The 22,068-nt window shown below is 24.8% G+C and overlaps 1 protein-coding gene across 1 annotated transcript; it reads left to right on the top strand.

Moving 5' to 3' along the window:
• The first annotated feature begins 841 nt into the window (after positions 1-841).
• On the top strand, positions 842-13,458 carry LOC145838259 (threonylcarbamoyl-AMP synthase-like). Its single transcript, XM_082945821.1, has 7 exons — positions 842-953; positions 3,159-3,253; positions 6,095-6,289; positions 7,304-7,453; positions 9,327-9,465; positions 11,914-12,089; positions 12,795-13,458. The coding sequence occupies exons 1-7, from the start codon at positions 931-933 to the stop codon at positions 12,914-12,916; spliced, it is 900 nt and encodes a 299-aa protein (XP_082801947.1). The 5' UTR covers positions 842-930; the 3' UTR covers positions 12,917-13,458.
• Positions 13,459-22,068: the final 8,610 nt, after the last annotated feature.

Here is a 22,068-nt window from a genome sequence, read left to right as displayed (position 1 = left end):
CCCACTTTGGGAAACCCTGGTCTATAATGTTTTGAAAACCCTGTGACTTCAATGCTAAAACCTGGTAGTTAGCACATGTACAAAAAAAAAACAATCTTAATGGTAACAAACTGTTTGCTAAAAGCTATATCGTTAACATCTTAGCAGCTCTGAACATTCCAAAACTGATTTTAACTTTAAATTATAGTATTTTGAATAAATTTGAAGTTAACCAGAATGTTTTTTTATCAGTTTGTTTAATTAGTGCAGGAAATTTACAAAACTTTCAAATTATTTTAGCTTTGAAATTAAAAGGCCCTTTACATTATTTTTAAAGTTTTAAGTCCTTAATTTTGACCTACTGTCCTGGGTAAGCTTATAAGTTTTTTTAAACAAAATTAGAAAATTAATTATTATTTAATCTATTTTCAAATTTACAGTTTGGCATTCCAGTTGAGCATTTAAAATAATGTGTATTTTACAAAATATTATAATTCTGTAAAAGATTTTTTAGGGTAGTTAAGTTAAGAACAACTTAATAGGAATTTAATTAATTTGCATAATAACTGCTGCTAAAAATTTTTTCAATAAGGTAATCTTTTATTGCAATTTTAGTTACAATAAAATTAATCATTAAACCTTGAAATAAAAAAAAAAGTTACAAGTTTAACAATGATATAGTTGAACTAACTAAATACTTTTCTGTATAACTTGAGCAAAAAAAAAGTTTTTTAAGGGATGCATAATGAAACTAAAACATTTTTTTCCCTACAAAATAGTATTTAAAAAACTTATTTCAACTTTTAATGTGCACCATCAGATATTATGGTTATTAGGAAAAAAACAGTGTTTTAGAAATTATATTGTAAATAAATGGATGACTGTCTTTAATTGTTTTAGTCCTGGAAAAGACTTATCTGTGGTGTATAACAAAAAGGTTCTTAGTGCACCATGTCTAAGGATATTGCTTTTAAGTACGTAAATTTAAATTATAATTAAATAAAAGAAATTTAAATAAAATTTTAAAATAAAAAGAGATTGGTCTTCTAAAACCTCTGAAGAGGAATCCAGTAAAGTTTCAGGATTCCAAATGAACCAGAAGTTACCTTTTCAATTTCGCAAAGTTATATAATATTTATTTATTTGTATATCCCAATATTGTAATGTTAAATATCACCTAAACTTCCTATCCATGTATTTTATGCGCTTTTTTTGTTGCTCAATAAACTATATTTTAAAAAATCAAAGTAATTTTGAGATAAAGCACATCAAAAATGTAGAGTTCATTGCTAAACTAAAACACCAAAAAAAGGGTATTGATAATCATTTATCTTCACATACAGTTATTGAGCAACCTATTCAAAATGTCCTAGTTTAATATTTATAAAGTATTTACTAGTTTGTTGAATGGATTTTTTCAACTTTCAACAGTTTTTTTTTTTTGTATGAAAAAAAGCTCTTTTTTCTTTATTTCTTTACAGTTGTCTACAAAAAAATGTTTGAAATCATGCAAGTAACATTCCTCAAAAATTAACATTTAGATAAAAAATATTTGTAATTATTTTTTTAGCAAACTTAAAACCTTTTGAGGAAATTAATTGAGAAATATTTTTTATCATTTGTTTTGGGAACTTTTCTCAAAACTGACTACATCTCAAAAGTTTGTTAAATATTTTATTTGCTAAGTTTTTACTTATAGTTTATACTCTAAATTAACTTTATACCTTAAAGGCATCAAACGTAAGAATATTTTTAAACAAAAATTAACATTAGCTGCCATATGAAGGCTTTATGTAAAAAAATAAGTCAGTTTTTAGAAAATATTCAAAAGTTGATCAACTTTTGAGACATAATACACTTTGTAAAAAGTTTCTGATCCAAACATATTGACCAGTTTTTTTGTTGGAAACTTTAAAATTAATCAAAATTTAGTCTTTCTATTTTAGCTATAGACCTAAAAATTTCAAGAAATAATTCTCAAATAAAAACAAAGTGCCACAAACTCCGGATATTTTGAAATTTTAGAAAATCTAAGGATGACCAATGTACTTCAGCATAACTCGAAATATTTTAAAACTTTTTTTCGAGTTTAGGCTGACTCAAGGTAGTTTTTTTTTTTTAACTCAGAATAATTTTTAAATTTCTGAAAAACTCAGCCAGTATTAGATTCCAAATGAGGTTTATTTTATTCAAATTTAATACTTTGTTATTTTATAACCAATTTTGTAGAACCACTTGAATTTTTGATTTTGAAAAGTTTATAATTTTCTTTTAAGGATTTGAAAAACTCAGGATGAATCAGGACAGTTTTTATGACTCAAAAAGTGGCAACCCAAATAAAAAGAAATAAAAATAAAATAAAAAGCTTCTGATGGATTTATTAAGTAACAGACTAACTCTTAAAGTTTGAAGATAATTGGTTAAAAAATGAAGGAAATAATATAAATATGATATTAAATAATTTGACCAATGAAGTCAATATCATCCATATTTTCTTTCTGTTACGCCTGTTTAAGGAGTATTTATTTTAGTTTAAGTTTTGATTTTTTTCTTATGTTACAGATTCTTGATACACATAGTTTTTTCATTGTTTATTTCACTTTAAGTGGTTTTGAATTTACATTGATCATTATAATGAATTAAAACAGTGCAAAATAACTAAAATTTGTTCTAAATAACTAAATATATATTAAAGCAAATTAACTAAATAGATATATAAAGTTATACATTAAGATTTATACAGTACAGTAAAATTACAAGGCTGTATTATTTAGGTAGATAAACCTTATACATTTACTTAACATAATACCAAAATTTATAATATGCAGTTTTGTAGTATGTTATTTTTAATGTATTACTTTATAAATCTTGTAAGTTAATTTGTCTTATATGTTTAATTGTTTAGCACTAATTCTAGTCATTTTGGACAGTTTTGTTTATGATAATGACTAATGTAAAGTCAAAATGCCGTCAAAGTAAAAAAAAACTATGAAAAATTTATGTGTCTTATTGAAATGGTTTTGAAAAGTTCAAATTTGAAAAGTCCCTCCTGTATTTTGTTATAGATTCTTGATAATTTGTTTTACTTTTCAATAATAAAATAACTTTTCAATTATTAAAAATTCAAATAAATTTTAAGTTTTAAAAATGCAGACAATAAACATTTTATCCTTTTTAAGAAATTTAAGCAGTACTTCAAAGAAGATGACTGGTGTGAAAATTACCTCAATCAAAAGTGCTGATAGCTTGAATGAAAACTCTAAAATGTACAAAGGTTAGATTTTAAATGATTTGTAAAAACTCATTATTATGTTTTGAAATAGGGCTTAAAAAAGTAATGAAAATTTATAAATGTAAAATTTAAGACTTTTAATATTTTGAGTTCAGAAAAATATACATTATATGCAAGCTGGGTTCATTATGTTTTGCATACAAAATGCTTCATAAAATTGAATATTTTCTAAATAAAAACATTTATTACTAAAGCTTTGCCTGATTAGTTACACACTTAAAGTACTACTTTTGTTAAACTTAATAAAATCATTAGAGATTTATAAAGTTTTTTAAGTATTAATGATTTTTTTTTACACTTTATATGTTTCTGTTAATTTTGTTTGAAATAAAAAATGTCATTAAATTTAATCTTTTGTTACATATCATTGCTTAAAGCTTAAACTAGTGTATATCCTTTTAGTTGTGTTTTACTTTTTATTTAACTCTATTTTAGGTTTTCACCTTTGTAATTAGAAGTAGTTAAAAATTTAAATTTTTAATATCAATTTTTTTATTACACAAATATAAATTTAATTTTTGTAACAGAAGTCTATAAACTAAATAAATCAATGTTATTATAAAGAACTATATTTTGTAAGTGTCATTTTCAAATAATTTGGACAGAATAAATTAAAATAGTTATAAATTAAAGAATATAAAGAAATCTGTGTAAAAAAACATAAACTTAGATAACAAAATACATGACTTAAAACAGGGTTGTCAAAAGCCTGGAATCCTAGTAAAACCTTGAGTTTGAAATTATTTTTACATGTAAAGTAATGAAATTACAATTACATATGAAAAATGTAGTCAAAGATAGAAAATACTTTGAATCATTAAAAATTTAAGTTTAGAAAAACACATTTTTAGTAGCTTCACATATTTTTTCAATGTTGTCATTCTATTTAAGATAGTTCTTAACCTTGAATTATGTTTTAAAATAAAGATAAACCTAAAATATTTTTCTTTTAAAAACTTGAAAGAAACTCAGAAAACTTGTATAAATTCTGAAAAAAAAACATTTAACAAACCTGAAAATATCTATGAAAGTACAATCCTTATTCACTTATCCGGACAAGTTGGGCAAGATTTTTCTGCAAACATGTCCGGATAACCTAAATTCCAGATAAGTACAAAAATGAATTTTTTCATATAATAATATGAATTTGAACGATGCTTGCTAAAAATGACAATGTTCACTGTAAATTAAACGGTGTAATTTAGAGGCATTTTCTAAGAGTATTTGACCAGTTGTTGGACAACCCTTATTGCGTTCCTGACAAAACCATATATATAACTTTTAAACTTATATAACTTTTTAAAATGTGTATATAATCATAGTCATGCATATCATGTTAAACAAAAAGTGTTAGAATTAAGAACTTTTGTAATGCTGTTTGAACTAAAATCTAAACATAAACTAATATTCTAAAAATCAGAATTTAATTACCTATAAAAAAAAACTTTGAAAGTTTAAATAAAAAACTAAAAGTGATGTTTTAAATAACATTTCTTTAAAAATTTCTAAACTGACTTACTTTACATGCAAAGGTTTTTGATAACTAAACTAGTTTTAAACAAAGATAGAATGTAATCTTTAGTAGGATTATTATGTCATAATAATGAATAAAATTGTAGAACTTATAAAATCTTTGAACAATTTTCTTACAGCATGAAAGATTAAACATTTGTATCATACAAAAATGTTAAATTTTAATATTAAAATTTTTTTTTGACCAAAACTGTCCGGATAAGTGAAGTCTGGATAAGTGAATAAGCACTGTATTATCTTTTTTTCACAGATAATCTTTGGTAAAAAACCAAAAAAACAACTAGCAAATACACAAGATTTACAATAATTTACTTTTAAACTTACAAGCAACAAATAGCAAATAATGCTTATTACTTACAGAAGCACTTTTAAAATTATTACAACTTAATATAATCATAATAGTTTATTTTTAGTTTTTAAATATTAGAAAAAATTGTCAGGCATTCAAAATTAAAAGTACTACTTATTGAATAAGAATTAAAAACAAAAGTAGTTAGAGATCATTATTAAAACTAATGTTTATTTACAATCATGCCTTAGCTTGTATCAGTAATAATGTAAAGAGCTTTTCTCCAACATCAGGCTATATATTTCAATGGAAGTTATCTTTCAATTTTTTTTGTGTGCATTTAAGGTACATCAAGTTATTTTCAATCGAACCTTTAAGGTAGTATTAAAAAAAATTCAGTTGAATATATTTTTAGTGTCAAAATATTGCACAAGTTAGCTGCTTAACCTTATTTTGTTTTAGCTTATCTAAATTACCAAAACACAATAAAAACTTAATAAGTAGATTTTGTATTATTTTTTTGCAAAAAGTAAGCAATTTGAAATTTATACCCTAGGGAAAATAGTTATAAAAGTTAAAGAGAATATTCACAGCATTATAATCAAGTTAATTTACTATTGAATATTTGCTGCAATATATGCATTAGATAAAATATTTAAAATTCAATCTGACCTTTTTGCTGCAGAAAATTAGTTGTTTCAATAAGGATTAATAAGCATTAAAAACACTTTTAACGTTTAATAGTTGGTGCATCCTGCTTCTTAAAAATTCAAAAAATACACTTTAATAATTTTTTCAGTAACTAAACAGCTAAAAAAGTAATTTTAAATGTCAAATAAGATTTTCTTTATGTTTTCAAGTTATTAAGCTAAATAAACGGCTTTACAATGCATACAAAGCATATAAAAGTAAATGTTGTCTTTAATCAATAAAACATATATGTGCTTTAATTTTTTGAGCTGTTTACATTGCCTATAAGTGAATTTATACTTTTTTGTTAGAAACAAAAGCAAAAGAAGCAACAGGCTGCAAAGTTTTTAAGCTGTCAAAAACAAACGACAACAGCGACATCATTGAGATGATAGTGCCAATTTTACAGCACGGCGGAGTTGTGGCACTCCCGACCGACACCATTTACGGGCTGGCATGCCTTGCTCAGAGCACTGAAGGCATTGAAAAGCTGTACAAAATCAAAGGTGATTTTTGTTTAATGATGTTGCTAAAGCTAGTTGCAAAAATTATTCTTGATCAACAGTATTAGTCGAAGCATAAAACATAATTGTTCAGACAAATGCTTGTTTTAACTTAAATACTCGTTGAACATTAAAAAGTCATTATTTATTTACTATTATTACTCTTACGTCAATTAATTTTAAATACGTGAGTGAAATTTTACTTAAGCATGCAGGCATTTCGTCAAAGCTACATGTACTTTTAAGAAGTAGAAGTTAAAATTGTCTTAGCTAAACTGTGTTTCTGTATTGCTATGTTATTGTTAGTTTTAACTTATTTCTTTATTAATTATTTTTATAGTTATTTATAGATCAATAGATTAAAAAGTTATGCTCATATAAAAGTATAATGAAATAGTATTTGGCTAAAAATTACTAAACGCCAGGACTTAGTTAAAAAGGTATTTAGTTAAGTTTCAACACTTAGGTGCTTAATTATACAACCTTTTGAATATATTAAGTATTCTAAATTCACTATCATTTCAAATCTTATGCAGTCTTGTTTTCACTGAAAGTTTTAAAACTTTCTCATTACTTTATTTTTGCTAACAAGAAAGCTTATTAGACTTGTTTAGGTAAATATAAATTTCTTATCGTAAATTACCTTAATAACAAAAATATATTAGAACTTTTAAAAAGTTTAAAGATAAAAAAAACAATAACCTATTTTTTTCACAGCAGGTTTTTTAAATGTTATAAAAAGATGGGGAATAGGATAAATCTCAAACATGAAAATAACAGTTTTACCTTAAAAATAATTAAAAATGTATTGTTTCTTTTTTCAAGCAAATTAACTATTATACTCTAGTTAAATCCTTATCACCAAAGTTGACAAAAAGCATTTAATTTTAGCATTTTCTCCTAACTTGTTTAGAAGAATCCTTAGCTGTAAGTTATTGAATAAAGTATAAGAAATAAAATAAAACACGCTTTAGTAAACAGCTATAATTAATGAAGTTATCACAAATGTTTTTGCAGGCAGGGAAGTTTCCAAACCGATTGCGATTTGCGTTGGTGAGAGTTACGATGTTTGCCAGTGGACGAGGTTTCCCCAGCCGCTCATGGACATGATCGGCGAAAAAACCGGCAAGGTCGACGATCAGACCTACCAGAGATCCACATCGCCTGGTTTGCTTGGTTACATGTATACATAGCTAGTTTATTGTTTTAATGATATTTTGAAGCCGTACTGGGAGATGTAAATTACTTTTTTTGATAACTAAGTCTTATTTTTATATTAATATTAAGGCTACTAGTTTGAGTTATAAAAAATCAAAGTTTAAGAGTTAAATAGGTTATTATTGACAGGCTTTTTTTCAAACTTTCTAAGTCTAATTATTAGAAAATAAAAAAAAGTTTTGTTGAAGGTCTTTTAATTTAAAAGTAATTAAAAAAATTGTAAAAAGCACATTTTAAAATTGTTTATTTTTTATTTCAGTTTAAGTAATATAAATTTCTTTGACATCTTTCTGTAAATTTTAGTAAAAAGAAAAATATTTTTAACAGCATTGTATAAAACAACATATAAATACTTTATGAGATTTTTTTCGCGCTAACTATGTCCTTTTAATTTTTATTACTTGAAGCTTTATTAGTACAGTTTGTATTGTATTAATTATTCAAATATCACATATTTTTTGTAACTCCTTTGTACTTAATTGAATAGTTTTGAAATAAAATTTTACAGTAATTTTGTTTGATATTATTATTATCCTATGATAGTAAAATTCCGATTGATGTTATAAAAACAAGTAGGTAGAAAAGTATAATGTATTTTGAAATCTAGCAAGTTTTCTTTATAAAATTTGATGTTTTAATATATAACTAGAAAAAACTGTCCTAGAAATTTTAATTTCTTAACAAATAAACAATTCTTGCTTACGTGTTGCGTAATTGCTTCTTGCATTCAGCTGTCCACATGAAAAAGCTTCTTGTGTTCTTCAATCAAGCGTGTAGTATTGAACATTTTGCTTTGTTGTAAATGAAACTCTTATATATATATAACAATTGCAAATAATGTATTTTGAAGTTGTTTTAAAAATTTTTAAAATCATTATTATTTTTTTTAGTTGAATTTTTATTTATTTTTTAATTGATTTTTTTGATAAAAATAGTGAAGAAAATTTGTTCATAAAACTAAAAACATTTTTGTGAATAAAGCAAAAAATTGCACTAACTTTGTAAACAGAACTATTAAAACTATTAAATTACAAACTAATTTTGATTGTTAATAAAATACATTATCGTTTACTAAGGCAAATAGACATATACAAATTTGTTTTTGTATTATTTTGCAAAATATAGCTTAGTTGATAAAATATCTGCAAAACTGATTTCTTAAAATAAAAGTTTGTCGTTGGTTATAACAGTCTAGCGAAGTTTAAATCACGTATACATTTGAAAAATGTATCATGCAAGTAAAATGATAAAATTTAAATCAATAATAAGATTGAAGCCAGTGAGAAAAAAATTTAAAAAATTAAATTTGAACGAACAAAAGCAAAAGGTAATTGTTCTAACAAGAAGTAATAAAACTATACGAGAATTTTAGTATAAATTAATATTTAAACTAATAGCTTATAAATAAAAATTCTAATTAATTTAAACTGTAAGCTTAAAAATTTACAAATTTTGTGTGCAGGTTGCTAATAACAAACAAAATATTTTTATAAATAACGATTTAAATTTTTTTTTTGCAGATCAAGCTGTAAAAGTTTTCACCATAATACTTAGGAATGTTATGATTGATTTGAAATAGAAATTTAGGGACTTGTTAATTACATTTTCCATGTAGAATAATTTGGCCATTTAGTTTTTATAGTTGTTTGTGTCTTTTCAAACAAAACTATCAGACTTATCAATTTTCAAGAGTTCCGAAAGGAACAAAAAATTGTTAAGTGCAATTTCTGTGTAAAATAATTTATTTTATTCAAAACCGTGTGTATTTTTTAATTTTAGACGAAACTATAAAACCTTTGTCATTTAGTTATGAAATTTTCAGGAGTGTTAAACGAACTGCTCCGCAACTTTCTTCCAGGCCCGGTGACGGTGATCACCGAAAGATCTCAGGCTCTCAACACAGATCTCAACCCGAAGAGCAACACAGTGGGTGTGCGAGTACCCGATGACGATTTTATCAGGTTTGAGTTACAGAATAGTTAGTTTTTACATAAAAAAAATGTGACTAAAAGTTGTCACACAAATTTGTTTAAAGCTATGTTGACGATTTTATGAGTTTTAAGTAATTAAAAAATAGTTTATTTTTACAAAAAAAAATGTGACTAAAAGTTGTGATACAACTTTGTTTAAAGCTATGATGTCGATTTTATTAGGTTTAAGTAATTAAAAATAATTTGTTTTTAAATAAAAAAATGTGACTAAAAGTTGTGATACAACTTTGTTTAAAGCTATGATGACGATTTTATTAGGTTTAAGTAATTAAAAATAATTTGTTTTTAAATAAAAAAATGTGACTAAACGTTGTGACAGAAACTTTCCAAATAGGTGAAGATGTAAAATAACTTACAATATTAAATAATATTGCTTTAATGAGTCTGAAACTCTATAAAATATTCAAACAAAGTCAAAATTAATTAACATTCAAACTGATTAACTTTTAAGTGAAATATATAGTTATAATTAATTTTAATGATAGTTTGGTATTACAACTTATTATAGTTTACTTTATTACAGAGATTCAATGCACTTTACCTAGAAACCTGGAAAAATCTGGAGTTTGACAATTTAGGGATAAAAAACCTGGAATTAGAGAAATTTTGAAAAAAAAAAAACTGGAAAAACCTGGAATTTTGAACATTTTTAACATGTTCTGGAGTAAAATTTCGATTTGACACAAAAAATCTATCATATAAATAAAGTATTTTTGACATCATCAAAAATTTTTTTTATTTAAAAACACATTTAAAGTAACTTTACAGTATCTTTTCAATGTTTTTATACTATTTAACCCAGTTTGTTACATTAAACTTATCTTTAAACTAAAATCCAAAAACGTGTACTTTTAAAAACCTGGAAGAAATTTGAAAAACCTGGAAAAAACTTTGAAAAAATGAGTGGCAACCCTGATCAATAAGTTAGCTTTAATTTATTTAAATGTTTGTGAAATTACTCCTTTAAGCGTTTTTATTTAAATTTTTATGGCTGTAAATGTAATTATTATTAGTAATATTTATTTAAGTTGTAATAACACTACAGCTCTTGATTTTAAATTGTAACTTTCGTATTAAACGTATACAATTTTCAATAATAATCAGAAATTACTAATTATTCGTCTTTGAAAGTTGGTTTTTTAACCATTGCGATTTAGAAACGTTAAGCAAGCATACAATGGCACTAGTATAGTGTTATAAACTAGATTATCTTTATAACTTTCAATTAAGGCATTTTTAACATAGTACGGTTGAAACTATTGTTGCTACTAATGCTTTAACTGTTACCTTCACTAGCCCTTTACTAAGATTCGTGTTGCAAAGCTTAAAATCTAAGTTAAAGGTTTATTATTATAAAATTTAAAATGTGTATAAGATTTTTAGTTTATCATTACCTTTTTTAGGATGACTTCTTAGAAACACTATTAGATATGATAACTCAGAAAGTTTAAAAGGTTTCTAATTGATTAATTACATACGCATTAATTGTAGAACTTCAGTGTTTGTATATTTATATTTCTTTCTCTCAATTAAAAAAGAAGTAATTTATGACCTAACTTGTTTCAAAACAAATTCACTTTTTGAATTTAACTTAATAAATGCATAAAGACTGTTCATTTTCCACTCCTCTGCAAGTTATACTGGAAAGCACTTGGATAGCTAAGTGTTATTTTAAGTTTTCTGTTTAGATAAGTTAAGGTGTAGTGTATTTTTTCTTATGGTTTTAAGTGTTTGTTGAAAATGAAAAAGCTAAGGTTCGACTGTTGAAATTGAAATATTATTGATTTTGTGTTATTTCTATAATTAATTATTCATTGAAAACATGTTATTGCCTTGAAGCAATTTATTATAGCAGTACTTAAAAACATCATCTTTACACAAATAAATATTAGCATCAACTTTTTTCCTTTTTTTTTATGAAATTAAAAAAGTTTAGACTGTTTTCTTTAAATGATGTTTGTTGAAGTCAAGAACTTGCATTTGAAATTAAAGATTAATGGTTATTTAAAAAATAATTTACCAAAATTGTTTTATGTTTTTTAAATCACATGATATATGATAAAATTATTGAAACAAATTCATAAAATTTCGATATTTTTATTCTAAAGTAATAAGAATTTATGCATGTTTAAAGTTAAACTGTGTTCAAATCTACAGTATATATAAAAATTAAACTTTATTTTATTTTTAGACTTTAAATGTCATTTAACTGCTGAATAATTAGCCGAAAAACTACAGCTTAATTTAGTCCAATTACTAAAATTGTAGTTTCAATATTAAATTAAGTAAGAGATGTATTTACTTCACTATTTTTTTACTTAAAAACGTGAAAAAGCTGTGCACTTTATGACAGTTTTCATAAGAAAAAATTAAATTGTAAATGTAGAAGTTTTTTCACGCATCATTAACTTTTCACAGAGCGCTGACCAACAGGCTGCGCGAACCGATCGCGCTGACGTCAGCAAATTTCAGCGGCGAGGAGTCGAGCCTGCAGGTTGAAGACTTCCAGAAGCTTCACTGCCAGCTGGACGCTGTTGTGGACGGGGGCACCATCGGAAGCAACATCGACCACAACTTGCTCTACGCCAGAGCTGGTTTGTTATTGTTGACTTTTAAAATAGCAAATAAAAAGTTGAAATGATTAAATAATATTGTAGTGAATTTTAATCAGTTTTAATAACTTGAGAGCAGGTTGTTATTTTTTATCTTATATGTTTTAAAAAAGAGACAAAACTTACTTTTTATTAAATTTTTTTCAGACAAATTAAGCATAAAATGATCTTGAATTAATTTATTTTTACATTTTCTACGAAGTTTTTTTAAAAACTACATTGTTTTTTTTAGTTACAACGATTGCAAAAAACAATTTTCACAATACAAATCATGTTTTTGTCTAACTTTCATGATTACAGTTATGACAAAAAACTAATTTTATCATATAAAAATGTATCACTGTTAAAAATAATTTGTTTGAACATCTGCATAGTCCTTACGTATGTAAACCATTTAGTCTCAAATGCAACATTCAAATACAATTATACAGGATCGACAGTGTTAACACTGTTTGTAAATACGTATCACTTTCAATATACACTGTCACCTCCAATACATATCTTAACATGTATTTCCAATTAATAATGTAAAATATCTAAATTAACCACGAGTTTTAATTTATGTTAGTTGTTTTTCAGGATAAACATTTAGGTTTTTTTCAAAATTATATTAATTTTTACATTGTTTTTCAGGATCGACATTTATGTTTTTTTCAAAATTTTATTAATTTTTACACTGTTTTTCAGGATCAACAGTGTTCACACTGCTTCCAGACGGCAAGTCGTTCAAAGTGAATAGGGCGGGATGCGCTTACGAGGAAACTGTGGGCAAGTTGAAGGGAAAGTGGGGACTCAAGCACGAACTTTAGTTTCGGTGAAATGTTTAGTTGCACATTATTTACACAAATCAAGCAAGTGCGTTACATTCACTTTTGAGTAAGAATATTTAAGTTAAAGCATTAATAGTGTTTGGGATTATTTTGCATTTTTACTACCTAGTTAACGATTCCGACCTGTTTTAATGCTTTTCTACACATAGGCACTCAATTTAGCAAATATTAAACAGTCTTTAAAACTTTTTAGTCAAAGTATTTTCCATTTATCTTTAACTCGTCTTGAAATTTCTATTAAATATCTCAAAAATTTTATTTTGATTTGTGTTTATAGTGAAATTTATTATGTAATCTAGTTACTTTTTCGCTTTATACAGACAACTTAAAATTGTTCAATGAGTTTTTAACTGTTCTAAAGAAAATGTTTTACTTAAGCATACAAAAAAATATAAATTATTGATTATTTTTTAGTCATAAGTAATGTAGATAGTTAAATTTTGTCGTATTTAAACTCATTTGCTATCATTTTGGCAGTTTTAGAAATTTTTTTATTGGTGTAAAATAAATGTTTGTATTTATATATTGTTTACTTTACTCAAAATAAATAAATAAGTAAGTTCATAGAAAGAAAGCTGCTACAAAATATACAAGAGAAAAATTTCTTATGTTATAGTTCATAGGCAAAAAACTTGAATCTTAGTAATTTTTTTCTACAGATTTTTAATAGCAATTTTAGTTTTTTTCAAGAATGCTGTTCAAGAATTCAGGATAAAAAAACGGAAACTCAAAATTTATTTACCAAAAGACTTAAGAAAATTAGCCCTTTTATTTTTTGTTTCATTGATTAAGTTTTTAAACCATAGGTACACAACATACCGCGGGCTGAATTATCATAAAAATCATTTTATCAGTCACATATTTTAAAGTTAAAATAGCTTGTAAAAAATAAATAAAACTATAATTTAGTTTGATAAATGATAACAATGTTACAACTTTTACTGTTAGTAAGATATTTTACTCATTTAATTATTATTTTGTTATAGTTTAGTGATCCAGAGTGGCCACAATTTAGTGGGAACAATTTAGGCAAAAAAAAAAACTGGAATTTTGAACAAAGATCACTAAAAAATTTAAACAATTTTACATGTTTAGTAGTTTAACATCGATTTGACACAAAAAGTTTATCATATAGATAAAAAAAAATTGTCATCATCAAAACTTTCTTTCTTAAAAAACACATGTATAGTAGTTTTACATTATCTTTCCAATGTTGTTATATTATTATAAACTTAATTATAATCTAGACTTAATTATAAACTAAAAAAAAAAACAAAAATAAATACTTTCAAAAACCTGGAAGAATTTTTTTTTTTAAACCTGTGATCACACAAGAAAGATTATTTTTAAATTTACAAAAACCAGTAACGAATGCTTAATAAATCCAAATATATAACTACATGCCCGTCAGGTAGAAAAATTGCCACCCTTTGTGCTAGCTAATACCTTGTTTTTATGCATGAATATTTGTAAAATAAAATGACGTTAATCGATAAAAAATACACTTACACTGTTTGTTTTGTAGTATGTTAAAAATAATAATGTATAACCTTTTTAAGGAACAAAATAACACTTTACAACTTTTTTGATTTACGAATTTAATCAAAGAATTATGTTTCGTTCAATTAATGAAGTCTTAAGTTAGAATAAGTTTCTGAAAACCTGAATAAACATGTATGAAGACATTTAGGCTTAGCTTAAGTATACCAACTATACTCAAACACTTAAAAAAATAGCTTAAGGGTACTTTGAATAGAACTAAAAGTTTGACACAAATGTGTGTTCAAAAATTGTATTAAATGTAATTAAAACTGGTTGTTAAATAGTTAATACTAATTAAAGTTAAAGTGCTTAATTTGTATTTAAATAGTTTAGAAAAATGTATTTTTAAATGTGGCAAAATATAATAGACACTAGAAAAATTCTGTTTTCAATAATGCTGTAGAAGAGGTTTGATACTGAATTATTGAATAAACTTACTAAATAAGGTAAAAAAATTAAACACTAACAAAAAGTTTACAGTTACTAGGTGATTTTTATTGTTAATTTTGAAATAAACATTGTATATAATATAAAATACACTTATATAAAAAACACTTGTAAAAAATACACTTTATTATAAAAAAAGTTAAGTTAGCCTATCTTATAACTAGACTAGCATTTAATTAGTTCAAATGAAGTAAGTCTAGACATAAAGTATGTAAAAGTATAACTAGTTCATTTTAACTTTCAATGTTTTCAATTTTATATGGTATACAAGATTTTTTTCAAATAGCTGTAGCTTTCCCTTATACCAGTTTGTGTTTTAAGCCTGTTATTGTATTATCTATAGAACTTTTAAATTTCTGCCTCTCAATTTTGTAACAAAACATATCAAAGATGTTATCAGACAGTGTTAACTCATTAAATTACAGATATTAAAAAATGTTTTTTAGCTTAAAAAAAGCTCGCCTAAACCAGTGGTTCCCAACCTTTTTAATGCCTCGCACCCCTAAAATGTTTTTATTTGCTCTCGCATCCCTTGCAATACATGTAATGATTTATTTAAGAACAATTTTATAGAAAACGATAAAGATTTGTTAATCAATTTTTGATAGTGGTCAAGAATTAAATAATACATTATCATTATAATTTACATTATATTATATTAGATATATGGAAATAAAAAAATACAACAAACTGCATAAGTTTTTTTCTAAGGTAAAAAAACAGCAGAACTCACACTCCTTCTGCAACGATAAACGTTTTCTGAAGGTCAAGCAAGTGAGTCTTAATTTCATCACTCGTTATTCTACCTGGCCTATCTTTAAATAAGTTAAAAAACAAATAACTTTTAATCAAACGAAATAAATATGACCCTATGTTTCAACACAAAAACTAAACTGTTATTTTTAACTAAAAAAAAATAATCTTATTTCTTTTAAAAAACTTCTATTGACACGTCGTTTGGCAAATACCCACAACGTATTTAACGGAAAATTAGGTTTTTATTTATGCTAGATTTTCTTGAAAAGATTTATAATTCAACAAAAGATTCACTTTAACTCTAATGACCATTTTTTCTTATTTATTATTAAATCAATTTATAAATAAATGTTATTCTTTATTACTAAATTAGTATTAAATTTGAAAGCTTAGGTTAAAATTATTAAATTGTACTACGGCGTAATTATCAATTTTTTTTTAATGATTTGAATCGCTTGTTAGCTTTAAAAATCGATAGTTATGTTTAGTGAACGAAGTTTTAGCTTACAGTCACCCAAGTTAAAGAAAAATCTCCTTATCTATCAAACAAAATTTAAAAGCCATCTTGCATCCCCTTGAATGCTGCCTCGCAACACCAAGCGGTGCGGGCACCCCTGGTTGGGAAATCCTGCCCTAAACTGAAGTTATTTTATTTTAAGACAGTTTTCTATTAAAAATAAGTAAAGTTCCAAAAATTGAAAAAAAAAGGTTTAAAACTAGTTTTTTCTATGAAAGTGTAAGTACAATCGTTCAAAACTGTTTAGTTTTCCTTATTATGCTTATTAATATGATAATGTAACTTTTCTGATCTCTAAGTATAATAATGTAACTTTAAATTCTAACGAACTTACTTTTATGCCACTAGTTGATAAACTATGACATAAAGTAGAGTAAAACAAATACTTCTAAATTAGTAACTCTATAGAAAAGATGCAAGTTTGAGTCTTACAGAAACAAAAATTTTAGCCACAGAATAGTTTGAGCTTATTTAGAATTTAAAATCATGAAAAACACAGTTCTAACATGACTTTGACTGTTGAACAGAAACAGTACTTTGAGAGTTAAACGGTTGTAAAAAAAAAACAGTTTCAGTTGAAAATAATTGTTCAGAAACTCTTTAATGAAAAAATAGAATTTTGTTTGTTATAACCATTCTTTTGATAAGAAATGGTCTGAAAGAAACATATTAACTCAATATACCGCACTTGTAGTGAATGAAAGGACTTAGTTTTAAAACTTTATCTATCGCTGGACCTCACAGAAACATGCTTAAGAACTATGTAAAAAAGCTTGAATCACTATTGTTATTACTTAGTATTAAAATAAAGTTATTGTTTCAATTTTTTATACTACTGTGTTTTGAACTCTTTTGGTTTTACTTTAATATATGTACAAATAAAAGTTTTTAATTATTTTCAAAAACTTAGTTGTATTTAAGTATTGTGAATCTTTGTATTACATTAAAAAAAAATAAAAAAAGTAAAAACATTTATGAACTAATTAAATGAGACGTTAATTGCTTCAACTGAGAGTTTACATTTAATATTTTGGTATATGACTATCTACTTAATTTCAAATCAAAATAATCTTAAACAAATTTTCTCCTCATCCCAGTTTCTAAATATACTGTTTATTCCTTTAAGGTATAAAACTAAACGGTTAATTTAATTTAAAAATTTTACCTTTGAAAAAAAAAATGTTTTAAACGATTTGTAAAGATTCCAAGATCACTTGAGTATTGCTTTAATAATTTAGCCAAAAAATATTTGTTCAAGTTTTCCAAAACTTTTAAGTCAAGACTTATTAGATAATGTCATAAATTTTTATCAAGAATATAGGTGCATTTCTGAGAACGTGCAAATTTAATGCTTATACCTTAAGTATTATTAGAAGTTTTTTTGATCAAATATAAAATACAGTTTAAGCAGTTTCATGTTTTCGTAAATGTTTTTATAAAAGTTTACATTAAACATTTTGAAATGGAGTTAAAAAAAAACGACGCGTGAAACTATAAACATTTCTTGTACGACTTTATTGTGGATCACTTTCAAGTTATAAAATCATAATGACTTTAAAAAGCTTTTGAAACACTTGTTAAAGCATGTAAAGGCTCAACAATCTTATTTATAGAGTGTAGCAATTGTAATAGTTTGTGAAACCCTTTAAAATTTTAAATTTCGCTGTGAAAATTTTTAGTAAGTTTTTAGTGGGATCATTTTTTATTGGTTATTATATTAATACATTAAAAAAAAAACATAAAAATGCTTTTGTTGAATGAAAAAGACGGTATTTATATAAACCTGTATATAAACATTAACTGACCTTAAAAAAATAGAAAAGACGTCACTTTTTGATTTATAGTCTGTTCTAATTTAATTTAAGTTAATCCTCATAAAAACCAAAATTATTATTACCTGTCAGTTTATCATTCATTACAAACCCTATTTGTTTAATTTCTATCCGAATTATCATTTAGATTTAAATATAAACTTAAAACATAAAAAAAAGTTAATCAAGTTTAGTTTTCTTTGTTTATTCAAACCTTAATGAAAAGTTTTAAAAATTTACTTGGTTTTTAGTGAGTAGGTACTGTTTAGAAATTACTTTTACGACAAGAGTTTCAGCTAATGTTTTTTACTTCACGTACAATGAGTCCCTGTAAAAGTATATCTTCATGGATTAAACAGACACTTTTTTTTTATAGTTTGATAAGCTTTTTATTTTTATATTAAACAATGAACTTCAGTACACGATCACCAACAACAGCATCCGAGTAACCTGTGACTGGTCTCGTTTTTTTTGTTACAAAAAGGTATCAAAGTGGTGTGAGACTTGATAACCGAAAGTTTTTTCGTGCATGAGGTCCTAGGAACAAACATTTTGAGCGCTTTTACTTGTCGTTCAATAAACAATAAAATAAATAAATTATATTTAATAGAAACTAATTGTTGTATTTCCACAAAAATTCACAGTATTAATTATTTTTATATTTTTTTGTCTTTTTAAAAGCAGCTTTTCTCTATTTGCAAAACTAACTTTAGAAATTTAAAATAGCCTTTTTAAACATAAATATACAGGTATGTTTTTTCATTTAAAAAAACATTTATAATAACAAATACATCTCGAAGAGCTTTGTCTTAAAACCTTATTTAATTTTTTTAAGAACTTCTAGTATTTCAATTAGCTGAACCCTTTTCCAAAATATAGTATTTTTTTATTAAAATAAACAACTTTTTTTAATTATTACTGATTTTTTGTTTGAAAAAATTAGGTTTACTTTTATTTTAAAGCTTTATTAAGATTGAATATTATAGTATAGCAATCACAGTTGAGTTACAAAATTATGTACTAATACAATTCTTTGTTTCATAAAATCTGCCTTTTTCTCTTAAATAGGATACTATCTTTTTAAACATAAACCTATGTTTAGTTTTAAATGTAAAAAAAAGTACTGATATGTATTTTTAATTCAAAAAGCCGGCTGTAAAGCAAAGTATGTCTCAGCTTAAAGTTTTACTTTAAATCAGGTAGATATTTAAAAAAAAAGTTTTTTGTAATTGACGCAAAGTTTTTAATATACTAAAAATAGCATAAAAAAATTGTTTCTCATCTCAACTTCAATTAAAAACTAATGAAATTAAATAAAACTTCTTCTTTTTTTGACCACAATAAGTAATGCTGAATTAAATCTATCAGTATAAAACTTAAAATAATAAACTTCACAGTTTTAAATTTCTGTTTCAATTTTTTAATTTTTTATTCATAGGTTACTTTCTAAAACTGAGAATCCTTTCCTGTATGTAAACCAAAATTTTGATGAAATGTCTTCTAAAAACAATTGTTTTGCACTTGGTTCTTTTGAAGATGATGGAAAATCATTGTGCTCTTAAATAGATTAAATTTGTTTTAAATGATAAAGTTATTTCTTAATTCATGTACTATAAACTCAACAAGTAATATATTTTTTCTAAGCAATATGTTAAATTTATGATTTCAAAAATGTTTATGTTTCCTCTTCAACAGCGTACACTGTACACGGTTTACCAAGTAAAAAAGTTTGTTAATTATTTTAAATAAAGTGGTTTAAACATTAATATAAAATAATTTAATCAGTTTAACTTGTGTTCGGATTATTTTCAAAAATACACTAGGAAAAGTAATAACTTAGTTATGTTTTACTTATTTTATGCAACACATGATATATAAAATCGTGTTCAAGCAAATTGATAAGATTAATGCTAAAGCATCATGTATTAATTTACGCAAAAGTAAACTGTAGCGAATGATAGCATAAAAAGACACGAGTAATCAACGTTGCTATTGTAAGGCGTTTCCGAAGCACAAGAATAAAAGCTAGTTGATAAGCTCTTGTTGACTGCAACTTGAGAAATAATATATGAAAGTGATTTGCATTATACTGGCTTGTTTTGTGATGTCTGATTACTAGTAATAGCAGTTTTGTTTTTGGCAAATATTTATATACTTTATTTAAATGATAAACATTTGTTTTTTAGATAATATTTTATTATTAACATCTAAAACTAGATATTAACGTTGTTACTTTTTACATAAAAAACTAATAAAAAAGGTATTTCTTTAATTTACTTTGTTGCTATAACATTGTTTGGCACAATTTTATTTTAACATAGCTATGCTGTAAATACAAAGGCTGCAATAATGATGCTAGAATAAAGTATTAAAGCACATGGTTTGAAAGACTTTTTTTTAAGATAGTTAATAAAAGCTCCCTATAACTAAAAAAATCATTTTGATTTTTTATATTTAATAAAACTAAGCTTACACTTAATTATTGTGTAAACCTATCCTATGTTTTAATATAGTTACTAAAAATGGAACAACTTTTTGTAGAAAACAAAGACGTTCGAAGAGTATTGTTTATAGAAAAATAGAAAAAAACGCTCAAAATACTTGGTCCTGGGACCTGGTGTACGAAGATACCTTTCGGTTATCGAGCCGTACACCACTTGGATACAGTTTAACGTTATTGTCCAGGACAGAAAAAATTTAACAGAAAGGAGTTATACCAAGTGGCTTATTTGCATGCTTTACTGCGATTGAATCTGAGAATCCGAAGACTTTGAAAGAAAAGGTGGATAGTTACGCATTCGAGTTCATGACTAAATCATGTAAATTTCCAAAGAATAAGCAAAGCAAATAAAGGAAAATATTATGGAAGATACAAAAGACATTCTAGATGAAATTCATAGAAATTTAAGTTGTACAGCTGAGATTTCAAACGAGAAAAAAACCTTTTCAAAGGCAGTAGAAGAGCTTATAAATTACTTTTCGACAAAGGCTTGTGTACCAAAATTTTATAGTAACAATGTTAAAAATTGCATATCAACTAGAGTAAAAATAACTTTGGTTTGGAAAAAACTTGTTGGTAAGCTTTCAAAGACATCGGTCGTAAACAATTAGAAAAAGCGTAGGATGTTTTTGATAGTCGAGAAGCTTTAATGTACTTTTAGGTCATAAAAGTTATTTTTAAATGGAATTAGGTTATTACTTGAACAAAATAATGGAAAATATGTTTGTTTATAAAAGCTTAACTACTATTTTTTAGTTTTTGATTAATTGGTACTTCATTTTTTGATATCAGTTTTTTATTTCAGCCTCTTATAATGTTATTTTTTACAAACCTTTAACAAAAAATTAGTTGTCTTACATTTAACTCAACTAAATATTTATTTTTTACAGTTTTAAGTTGTATGTTTTTACAACTTTTTTACTTTTCTTTATATTTATTTACAAAATGTACTGCAGTGTAAAAATTGATGATTTTTATATTAATATTATTATTATTGAGAAAAAATACAACTTGTTTCTTTAAATAATTTTTCCACTATACAAGTATGTGTCCTTTATTCATTTAGTAACGACGTTCTTATTATTTAAAACAAACTAAGACCAACAAAATTTAGTTAAACTTTAAAGATTACTTTGATTGAAATAAAAAGTTATATTCAGGGGTAGGCAGCCTTTTCTAAGTCGCGGGCCAATCATTCTATAAAAAGTTGCTCGCAGGCTCGACTAATTAGATAAAGTATTTTGAAACAGTAATTATTTACTTTTTTGATTAAAATAATAAAAAATAAGTAATGATAGCAAATCTTTTAGTAAAAAGAAATTATTAAACTAATAGTAGTTATTAAATTCGTACTTATGTGTTTTAATATGAAAACTATTGCTTTTATTGTTTTATAGAAGTATGTTTTTAGCTGTAAAGTTCTAAGTATGGCTGCAATATGCCAACCCTTTTACTAGCCTGGTAATTTTAGTACTGTGTTTGAAGAAAAGTAACAAAATGTATAAAAAATTGTCAAAAATACGTAAGTAGTCCCTTATAACTTTTTACAACATAAAAA

Source organism: Thalia democratica, chromosome 6, assembly GCF_965202585.1.
Source record: "Thalia democratica chromosome 6, ktThaDemo2.hap1.1, whole genome shotgun sequence".
Taxonomy (NCBI): domain Eukaryota; kingdom Metazoa; phylum Chordata; class Thaliacea; order Salpida; family Salpidae; genus Thalia; species Thalia democratica.
This window is presented reverse-complemented; position numbering and strand designations above follow the sequence as displayed.

What these genes read in the sequence shown, in the direction of transcription:
- LOC145838259 (XM_082945821.1), top strand. Translation starts at nt 931, where the DNA reads ATGTCTAAGGATATTGCTTTTAA. An exon ending in CCCGATGACGATTTTATCAG is followed by an intron (nt 9,466 to 11,913) that starts GTTTGAGTTACA and finishes AACTTTTCACAG; the next exon opens with AGCGCTGACCAACAGGCTGC. An exon ending in CTTGCTCTACGCCAGAGCTG is followed by an intron (nt 12,090 to 12,794) that starts GTTTGTTATTGT and finishes ACTGTTTTTCAG; the next exon opens with GATCAACAGTGTTCACACTG.